Source organism: Serinus canaria, chromosome 17, assembly GCF_022539315.1.
Source record: "Serinus canaria isolate serCan28SL12 chromosome 17, serCan2020, whole genome shotgun sequence".
Taxonomy (NCBI): domain Eukaryota; kingdom Metazoa; phylum Chordata; class Aves; order Passeriformes; family Fringillidae; genus Serinus; species Serinus canaria.
Window position 1 is genome coordinate 3,658,408 of NC_066330.1, and position 10,499 is coordinate 3,668,906.

At 53.4% G+C, this 10,499-nt stretch overlaps 1 protein-coding gene across 1 annotated transcript; it reads right to left on the reverse strand.

Annotated features, from left to right (window-relative positions):
* Nucleotides 1-256: 256 nt before the first annotated feature.
* Nucleotides 257-9,960, reverse strand: CACFD1 (calcium channel flower domain containing 1). The gene is made up of 5 exons (XM_009093382.4): nt 9,481-9,960; nt 4,916-4,988; nt 4,383-4,508; nt 4,167-4,274; nt 257-3,622 (listed from the first exon to the last, which is right to left on the reverse strand). Exons 1-5 carry the CDS (start codon nt 9,611-9,613, stop codon nt 3,529-3,531), a joined length of 534 nt encoding a protein of 177 aa, XP_009091630.1. The 5' UTR covers nt 9,614-9,960; the 3' UTR covers nt 257-3,528.
* Between the last annotated feature and the right edge of the window lie 539 nt (nt 9,961-10,499).

Consider the following 10,499-nt stretch of genomic DNA (forward strand, 5'->3'; position numbering starts at 1 on the left):
ATCTTCACTTCAGTGAAACCCTTCCCTGAAGAGAGTGGATGTTTTTTCCTGAGGAAAAAATGACAGAGATGAATTGAGCTTCCCAGGGCTCAGCCTAAGGAGGAAATGCCCCACTAGGAAACGAGGTTGCACTCCAGCTCCTGAGAGAACCTCACTGGAGGAGCATTTTCTGGGTGACTTCCTTCCTCCAGCACAGGGAGTCCCAGGGCTTTTGCTACAACATTTGGAGTGTGAGAAATCACAGTGGCTCTTTCCAGAGGTAGAATGGTGTTTTTATTCACTGCACACACAGAGAATGATGGGTGTTACAGAAGCAGCTCCTGCCCAGAGCAGCAAGCTCTGCCCTGCTCTTCACGCCCCGTGGGCAGCCCCAGGGGACACAGAGCTGCCACACACGAGTGACAGAGGCATGGAAGGGTGGCACAGTGCATAAACCTGCCCTGGTGACTGGTGTGTGACAGGCCACTGCTCCCCAGGGGTCCTTCCACTCTCGGTGCCAGCAGCTCGCTGTCCTCAGCGTGTCACCCCCTGAGCCCTCACATCATCTCATCTTTCCAAGGCCTGGAGAGCAGACCCTGCTCCACAGAGCCCCTTCTGGATCAGCCATCCCACCTGGATGCCCTCACAAGGGTTGGGTTGAGCCTGTAAAACCTCCAGAGCAGGGTTTGAACTTCATTTGTCCTCACACAGCTCCAAGCACCCCGAGGGTGCCTCTAAACACAACTAACAACCACCATGCACTGGCATTTAACTACTGTGATGCTACTCTACTCTAAAGCTCCTTCCTATCTCCACCAAACAGGCCCACATGGGGGTGAGACCATCCACTGGTGTCACTACAGCTCTTCCAAGACACGGGTGCTGTCACCAAGCCTGTCTGCTATGCTGGCAGCATCTGGCTGGGTTCCAGCTGCACCAGACAGCCAAAATTCCCCAGGGTTCCCACTCCAGACAGGTCCCTGCAGGAGTCACCACCCTTGGAGCACAATCTGAGACACCTCCAGTGGTGACAGGCACAGACACTTCAAGCACTGAGGCCAAAGGCTTCAGCTCAGCTCTTTCAGGGGAATCCCTGAGGCCCATTTTCAGCTCAGGGCTGAGCTTTGCCACCCGCTCATGGTGGCAGATTGATGTGGATTTCTCCCTTGCCTCAGCCTCAGGGTCAGACCCTGCTGCCACAAAACACTGTGACAGCACTGCTGGGGCTTCTGCCTCAGTGCCAAGGAGCAGGGTGGGACCTGCAGGTGCCCTGGAGCAGCACACACCTCCCCCAGCCCCGGGGACCATGGCAGGAGGAGTGGCAGATGAGGGTCCCACCAGCTCTGTGCTCCCTCAGAGCACCCTGGAAGTCTCAGCCCTTGAGCTCTGCTTTGCCTTTGGCCTCTCCTGACACTAAAGCTACTGCAGAACTACTCACAGAGTAAAGCTGTCACTACCAGAGACATTGACATGCATCAGTCTGCAACATTCCTCTACTAAACACTACAGCACCCCCCACACCCCCCTGAAATCAAAGCCTGTGCCCATTCCTGAGGCAGGGCTCTGCCCTCGCAGCACCCAGAGGTTATTCCCTCTGGAGTACCCCCCATTCCTCCTGCATGGCCCCTGCATTGCATCCAGCACCAGGGATCAGCCAAGGCCTGGGGGCTCCAAACCAGCACAGCTTTGAGGGAAAAAATACTTCCTTTATGGAAAAAACCCAGGCTGGTGGTGCCTGCTCTGCACCCCGGACAAGGGGTGTCGGAGCAATCCCAGTTCAAAGGTGGGGGGAAAGGGGCTTTGCACAAAAAGGGTGCCCACATCCAGGAAATCCTGGCTGGTGGGAATCCTCACAGCTCCTGAGCTCCAGGGAAGAAGCAGCAGCTCACAGGAGCCAGCAGCTTGAGGAAGGGCAGGGTTTAAGGAGAGTTTTCAGCATGGACAGACTCCTCTGTCAGACAGACAGCACTCGGCCTCCAGCAGCATTTCTCAGAGCACAGCACAAGCCCTCTGTACCCAAGGATTCAAACAGGGACACACAGTGCTGGTGGCTGTCCCAGTCCAGCAGTTACAGCCCGGTTTTCCTCCCCGCTCTCTCCCAGAAGAGGGGGAAAACACAGTTTGTCAAGCTTGAGGCCCAGAAGAAGACAGAGGGGTCAAAGGACAACACACTTTTTCTGAAGAATCTGAGAAACTCTGAAGGCTGAAACTGGATTTTGCAGCAGCCAGGGCTGCCCCTGGGTTCAGAGAGCCCTGGTGAAATGAGGCAGCTCTGTGAAGGACAGGAAACAGAGCACTCCTTTCTCCTATATCCAGAGAAATGAGTCCCAATAAAGTACTTAAAAACGATTAATAAATTATTCCCCTTTTTCCTAATCAAAACAAAAAGCAACCATATAAAAATCAAATAAATTAAAATCCCCAGGACATACTGGGATGAGAAGAGGGGGATCTGGACTTAGTGAGCAGTTTTGTACTGCATGGTACAAAGCAAACAGAAATTACAATGTGAAAACCACAGAAAGAGCCTGGAATAGCAAAGTAAAACATCCCAGCTGTCCACACTGAAATGCTGCAGCCTCCTCTCTGTTTGCACAGGGAAGATGTGCCACCTTCCCACAAAACCAGCTCAGGATTGATGCAAAAAAACCACAATCCCAAAGACAAAGGCTGTACCAGGCAAGCAGAGCAGGTCCCTGCACAGAGGGGTGGAGAGTCCCAGGCTCACGAGGCAGGAATGCTCCTGCACATCAGGGACTCTCACACCAGCAAAAAATCCCACTTGGCTCAAGAAACAACATCCTTTTCAGCTGAGGCACAGCAAATATTGTTTCCCTTCTGCCCCAGGAAAAGAGTGAAGCTTGAGAAAAGTGCCCTTATTAAGACAAAGTAATTCTCATAATTCAAGTAAATAGCAGTCACTGCCTGTAGGTGTATCCAGAGGAAGCAGGGACTGTGCTTTGGAGGTCCCAGGATCTGCCCAGCAGCTCTGGCAGCTCCCTTGAAGAGATGGATTTTATCTTGAGATGGATTTTTGCTGAAAATCCTTTCCTGTGCAGTGATGCCTCCAGTGTTTGGTCCCATAATTAAAACAGTGGAAGAAGACCAAGGTGAAGCACCAGGGGGTTTTAGAGGTTGTACCTGGGAAGGGCCATCCCAGGGAATGTTCCTAAACACATGGAACCTGCACTGGCAGGTCTTCTGTCCTCCTCAACCATCCAGAGGGCAATCCAAAAAAAATAAAAAGAAAGGCTGGGAAGCAGCACTCAGAGAGCCAGCACCTCTGCAGCAAAAAGAAAAGAAAATATTAAAAAATAGGCGCACTGTTTGGGTTGAGGGCTGAGGAGAGAAGGGGAGACGTGCTGAGGTCTGGCTGCTGGTGTGAGGAGAGGACACAGCCTGCCCCAGCCCCTGAGATTTCCAGTTGCTGCAGTGTCCAGGGAAATCGTGGTGTAGCAGGGAGTGGAGAGGACAGAGGGAAGGGCAGAGCAGACTTCCACATCTTCACCACCTCAGTGTCCAGGAGATGCCACCCAGAGCTCGTGTCCTTCAGAGAGCCTGTCCCTCCAGGCTCCCCGTGAGCTTCTCTTCATCCATCTGCTTCTGCTGCTGGTGGATGCGGGCGTAGGAGATGGCATCTCCCCTGTGGAGAGAAGGGACAGCGTGGGGGTGGCAGGGACTGTCCCAGCTGGGGCCTGCCTCTCCAAGGGATTCCAGGGGTCAAACCACACTTGCTGGCCCTCCCCAACCCCCAAAGCTGGGCCCATCCACCCAAGAGCTGCAGAAAGAAGAGTGGGACCCTCAGAACTCCTAAAACTCAGAGCTTTAGCTGGGACCTGGGCCCTTCCCTCGCAGGGCCCTGAGGGGAGGGAGATTTTCTCTGCAGGGCCCTGAGGGGAGGGAGATTTTCTCTGCAGGGCCCTGAGGGGAGGGAGATCTTCTCTGCAGGGCCCTGAGGGGAGGGAGATTTTCTCTACAGGGCCCTGAGGGGAGGGAGATTTTCTATACAGGGCTCTGAGGGGAGGGAGATTTTCTCTGAGATGAGGGGGAATGTGGAACGATCCACATTCACATCTCAGCACGGTTTGTGCACCAGGAAAGCAGAGCCTTAGGGAGGCAGATGGGGCAGTTTTGGAGCTCCTTCCCCCCCTTCCCTTCCCCTCCACGAGCAGCTGGACCTCTCTTACTTCTTCCCAAGGGCCGACATTCCGTAGAGCACTCCGGTGGCGAAGGCAATGGCGTTGCCCAGGAGCGTGGTCAGCGTCAGGCTGAGCACGACGGGGAACACGGCCATCCTGCAAGACAGGGGCAGCCCTCAGAGCAGGGCCCCGCTCCCCACAGGCTGCAGGGGGGTTCTTTCCCCGGGGTGTGCCCACCACGAGTCCCCCCAGGAGCTTCCTCACCCGCAGTAGAAGGCTGCTTTCTGCCAGGCCCGCAGCCGGTCGGCCCTGGCGGCCACGGCGTTGGCGAACTCGATGAACTGGCAGCAGAAAGGGGCCTCGCACAGGAACAGGACGAAGGCGTTGAGCCTCCAGAGAGAGCAAAGCAGAGTTAATCCTGCTTTTAGTCACCAGAGTTTGGGTCAGCGATGCCCCCCAGGCCCACAGAGAGCAGATATTCCATGCTCCGTGCAGGTGGAGGGAATGGTGAGGCTGGGCCCTGCTCTGCTCCCCCCTCAGTTCTTGATAATTTCCAAATTTTCAAGCCCTGCTGCCCCAGATTTATTTTGGACAAGGGATCTCAGTATTTACCTAAAAATGCATAAATAAACCCAACATCTCAAGCTGCCTGATGGAGCAAGACCTGGCAATTCCCAGAGCCTGATGGATGTTTCACTCCCATCCACTGCCCAAGCAGGGCAGCTTTGCCCCCCTCAGTGGGGTCTGCTTAACAAAACCTCCCTCCCAGCAGGAAAAGGAAAATAAACCCTGCTCACATCATCCACACGCCGGCTGCAATGTTCAGGGGGTTGATGGTGACACAGTTCCAGAGACCAGCAAAGGCACAGGCTGGAAAGAAAGAGGTTGTCAGTGACCACCATGACCAACCCTGTATTCCCTTGGCCAGCACCTGTGGGCACTGCAGGGCAGCACAGGATGGTGGGTGGAAAGGTCTGGTGGCCCAAAAGGAGCCTGGAAGGCAGGGAAAAGCCCTCCTCTGGAATCCTTTTGCTCTGAGTGCTGTTCCAACAATTATTTCCCTTGTGTAGAACAACATTTGCCTCCACATGGAGTCCAGGACGTGCACCTGGATTTTATGTGCCAAGGTAGACAAGCAGTGCCAGCAGGTTCCACCTCTGAGCAGCACAGGGCAAGTTCAGCAGAAACATGGCTTGCACACAGGAAAATAATAAATACAGCAGAGGTGAACCCAGCCTCTGCCCCTCACTGCTGGTTCTGTGCACCTTCACCAGAGATGGGCAGAAAAGAGCTGAGTTTGAGTCTCTGCTAATACAAAAGGAAGTGAATAAAGCCCAAAATAACCCCAGTGCTCCTGGTTCTGTAACTCAGGGAGAAGAACCAAGAAGAGAGCTGAGCTGCATCCACCTCCCTGCTGCCTCATTAAACTTGCAGAGTGTTCCTGGCACCTGATATGGGCCCTTCCCTCTGCCAGGGCCAGAGCTGGCACCAGGAACTCGAGCTCAGCTGGGAGGGCAGGAGACACACCTCAGCAAACATCATCACACTGCAAAACTCCAGCTGAAATGGATTCCATAGCCTTTAAAGGCTGTCTTGGGGATGATGGAGAGCAGCAGAGCCCCTCTCTGAGGATGAGACCAGCCCTGTATCGAGGAATTTGGGTGTCTGCTGAGGGGACCCCTGAGCAGAGCTGCTCTGAGCAGCCCTGACCTTCAAAAGCCTGGCACATGCTTGCAAGGTTTCTTTTAAGCAGTCGCTGCTGAATCCTCAAAGTTCCTTTAAAAATAGTTATCCTTGTTTACCAGGCTGGGAAGCAGAAGTGCAGGCAATGACAGGACAGATTGAAGGTCATCCCACGAGCAAATGACCTCCTGGTCTTAGGAAATACCAAAAAAATGTTATTTTTTAACACTTCCTAGAACTAAGTACACAGGACCAAAATTCTTTTGGAGAGTCCTGCAAGAACAAGATCAGCTAGCAGAGGGGATATTCCAGAGGATGTGCTCCAAGGGCACTTCTCATCCTCCCATCCCACAGGTTCCATTGTCACTGTCCCAACATTGCAGGGGAAACTGAGGCACGGGGGTGGGGTGATCTGTTCATGGTCACACATGCAAACAGCTGGAAAAGAGCAATGGCAAGCAGGATTCCTGGGAGCTGTGGGCAGCATGGAGAGCAGGGCCCAAACCAGGGGGTCCCAATTCCCTGTGACCACCAAATTCTTGGATGCTGATGGAAGAGAAGCTTGGGGGAAGCACCCCAGTCTCATGGCACTCATTGTCCCCCAGGAAAGGACATTCCTGACAATAATGCTGAGTGACTTTCTGGCATTTTATAATTGGCAGAGCAGCAAAACCTCTCAGCTAACCCCAAAACACAGCCAGGGCTGGGGCAGGAACCTGTAGCAGAGCACAGAGGTCCAGGCAGTCCCAGCAGGTCTCCACCACACAACAAACCAAGGGAAGCAGAATGTTCTTTTCCAAGCAAGTTTTTTTTTTCCCAATCAAACCAACCAGGGGTTGTTCTGCCAGGTTTCTGGTTTGGTTTTGTCCCCAAACACAGCAAAACAACCCTGCAGCTCCATGTCCCTGCAGCAGTCGTGGCTCAGCAACCAGCCTGGTTGCCAGAGGACTAATGACCCAGGAAGCAGAGCTGAGCAAGCCCACGTCAGCAGGAGCAGCAGGAAAGGAGTCAAAGGTTTGGGATCACAGGAGCACTGCTCCCAGAGCTGCTGCCAACAGCCACAGAACAACTCAGTGACCTTGGGTCTCCTTTGGAGAGCTGCTTGTCCCACACAGCCTGGTACATGCTTGCCCCACCAGGGCAGGAGCTGATCCCACCCCTGCCAAGCCAAAAATTTATTTTTAAAATATTTTCTTTTTGAACAGAGGCCTTCCAACAGGGTTAAAACACAGATAATGCCCCGTGGCACGTAAGCTATGGGAGACAGACAGTTCTGCCATTTGTTTAACTGCTGTCCCATCTCGAATCCCTGAGGAAGCACAAATAACTGGGAGCTAAAATGAGGGGGGAAGGACACCCTTCCCTACAAAGGCTCTATTCATTTCCAGCAGCTGGTCACTGTCCTCAACACAAGCCTGTTTTTGCTCCTAGAGTGTTTTACAAAAGCCACAGACTCTCCTCGTCCCATTACAAACAGGAACACAAGGAGAGAAGGGACTTGGCCAAGGTCACCAAGCCAGCATGTGCAGGAGCCAGAAAGAGATCCTGAACCTTGTCTGTCTGGTTCTTGCTCCAGCCCTTGGATTTTTCTGGCTGAAGCAAGCTGTGGCTGCAGGTGTTTGCATGTGGCAGATGTTGTCTGCTGGTCTCACCTCCACTAACGAAGTTTCTCATCCTTTCTGAGGGAATTTTTCCTTCTGTAAGAAATAATCCAGCCCTGTAGCAGCCTTACAATCCAGTTGCTCACAATCCTTATAAATTAGTTCTGTTCTTTCACAGCAAGTTCTGAGAACAACAGCAAACTCCAGCCTTGCTGGTTTATTCATCACTTCTTCTCCAAACCATCCACCTTCAACAAGGTGATGCTGAACAAGCAGCATTTTGAAGAAGAATGTTGGTAGCACGGGGCACTGGTTGTTTTTTCCACAATCCCCCTTTTCCCTGTTCATAAGGAGAGTTTGTGCCTCATTCTTTGACTGATAAAGAGACAGTCAGGGCTCCAGAGCCAGCTGTCACTCCCCAAATCTTTGGCAAACCCTGTTAAGAACCTGGCTCTTCTTCCAAAAGCTTCTCCCAGACTCACCCAAAGACATAAAACTCTCATCTTTCCTGTAAAAACAAGCCACGAGGTCGCAGAGCTGTGAACAAAAGGTTGGGAAAATAATCCAAGTATAATTCAGCTGCTTTGAAACACAAAGACAGAGAGGGAAAAAGAAGAAATTTGCACTTTCAAGCCACTCATGAGCTGCAGTGCCACTCATGGCACTGCCAGCTGCATGCTGGCAGTGCCACCAGCATGACCCACCAGCTCTTCACCCTCCATCCACACCACCCCGAGCTCTGCATGGGATAAAACTGCAAGAAAAGTGCTGAGGCTCCTGCTGCAGCCACAGCCCGTGGGAAAGAAGCTGCTCCTCTGAACCCCCACCTGGGACCTGCTCCACAGACACTTCCCAGCTGGTTCTCCTGGCTGCTGGCCGGGCCAGGAGCGCAGGGGCCTCCGGCAGGGCACGGGGTGTTCAGAGCAGTCCCACCAAATCCTGTCACACCTCCAGGATTTCAGCACCTAGCACATGGAACGGTGAGAGCAGCACATGTTTTAGCAGCCTGGCCAAAAAGGGCTTTCAGGAGCCTGCCCAGTGATACCACAGGGTGCAAATGTCAGCTCCAAAAACACCATGGGGTAGTGCAGCCCAGCCCCAAGGCAAAAGGCAGGCATGGGAAGGGGCAGGCAGGGGGAAAGGGTGATCAGACACAAAGCTCCAGCTGATGGAATAAATCAGGGCTGATTGCACTGGCTGAGAAACCTTCTTGTTTAACTTGAAGTCGTGGACCTGAAGCAGGAGAAATTCTCCATCCTGTGCTCTGCAGGAGATCAGACTAAGCGGTCATAACAGTCCCTCCTGCTTTTAAGAGCTATTAATCTCTCCACAGAATGTAGCAAAACAGCACTCCAGGACAGGCTGATTTCTGGCAAAGTTGCTGAGACTCTTTCCCTGGGAAAATTTTTTTCAGCAGCAGGTAATTCTGAGCTCAGCCAACTCACTCTGCGTCTGCAGCTCTGTTCTCTGTGTCCTACCAAAGCCCTTAAAAGCACACAGAACAAACCAAAACCATTCTTCACCTTCACTAAAACCCACGGGCAGGCCTTCTACAATCAGCAACAGAAGCAATGGGAAACATGCTCTGACAGCCAGGATGGGGGGAAAAAAACAAGTTGTAGGAACATATAAATACCCAAAAGTCAAATAGGATAAACCAAACCCTGTGGCCACTCTTCCAGCCCTGACTTGACCCCCATGAGCCTGGTGCTCATAGTAAAACCATCTAAATTGCCTGCCAGGCACCAGGGCTCAGCTGCTGCTCCCATCGGTGTCAGGGAGTGCCACAGCCAAGAAGAACCTCAGGGATTTGCAGATTGCCCCATGACGTCCCCACTGCCGGGTGCCAAAGTTCAGCAGGCTCAGTGAGCACACAGCCCATCCCTCGTGTGCAGCTGAACCCACCCTGCTGCAGGCGCAGCCACCGCTCTCCCTTCCGCCCCAAACACAGCAAACCAGCACCCAGAGCTGGCACCAACCCAGCACCCCAAAACCCCTTCATGGCCAAAACGGGGTCAGGACTCCAACACGAGCTCTGTCATGCAGGAGGGGGCACACAGAGGGGAGGGGATACTCACACATGCCCCCGATGACCCCGGCAATCCTGCAGAGCCACCTGTACCACCAGGTCATGCCCTCATCGGCCGCTGCTGCCTCGGGGGCTGCTGCTGCTGCTGTTTCTGCTGGGAACTGCTCATCCTGCGAGCTCATCTCCCCCCGCTGCCGGGGGCTCAGCGCCCTGCTGCCCACCTGAGCCCCCAGGTGTCACCCCCTGCTCCAGCCAGCCCAGGGGACAGCCCCTAAAGGCAAGCTTGGGCCTGTGCCCGTGTCCCCATGCAGGGCTGGCCCCCCAGGGCTGACAATGGAGGGTGGCTGGCTGCAGAGCGGTGATGCCAGCGGGCCTGGAGCTGCTCCACGGCTGTATCGAGCTGCATTGTGGGTCCCCCCCGGCAGCAGGCAGGGCTTTGCCTTTGATGTCACTCGCATTAAAAGGCTGTGGGCAGAGCTCTGCTGCTCATATTCATCAGCACAGGCACAGCCACACACCTCACACCAGCTCTGGGTGCCCCCAGGAACAACTGGGTGTTGTTATCCAGGCAAGCCAGTGTTTGCTTTTCCAGAAAGGGAAACAGGAATCCTCACACTGACGGGAACTGAACGCTGTTGCAAAATTCTGCTCTCCAGATAAGAGGGTTACACTCCCCTTATCTGACTGGAATCAGGTTTTCTCCCTAAAAAAATGGGAACAAAAGGAGCACTTTGCAAGTAGATGCCCCAGCTGGCAACCTGGTGGTGTCCAAATGGGACAGGGGAACACCCTGAACTCTCCTAAATGATGAAGACAACAGCTGCATTTTATGCAGATGAACGTGGAACACAAGCAGAGCCCAGCCCTGCACAGTCGATCTGGAACAGCAAATAGCAGTGAGACTTGGGATCCAGAGCAGAGTGGGAAGACAGATCCCATCTGCTAAAAGGTTACAAAAAAGGGATTAAGGAAAGGATGTCTTTTCATTACCATCTCCTGTCAGACAGGAAATGAAGGCCCAGGGCCTGCATCACCCACGCACTGCAGAGGGATAGCTGATGTATCCAG

What these genes read in the sequence shown, in the direction of transcription:
- CACFD1 (XM_009093382.4), bottom strand. Translation starts at nt 9,613, where the DNA reads ATGAGCTCGCAGGATGAGCAGTTCCCAGCAGAAACAGCAGCAGCAGCA. An exon ending in GCAGCCGGCGTGTGGATGAT is followed by an intron (nt 4,509 to 4,915) that starts GTGAGCAGGGTT and finishes CTCTCTCTGGAG; the next exon opens with GCTCAACGCCTTCGTCCTGT. An exon ending in AAAGCAGCCTTCTACTGCGG is followed by an intron (nt 4,275 to 4,382) that starts GTGAGGAAGCTC and finishes CCTGTCTTGCAG; the next exon opens with GATGGCCGTGTTCCCCGTCG.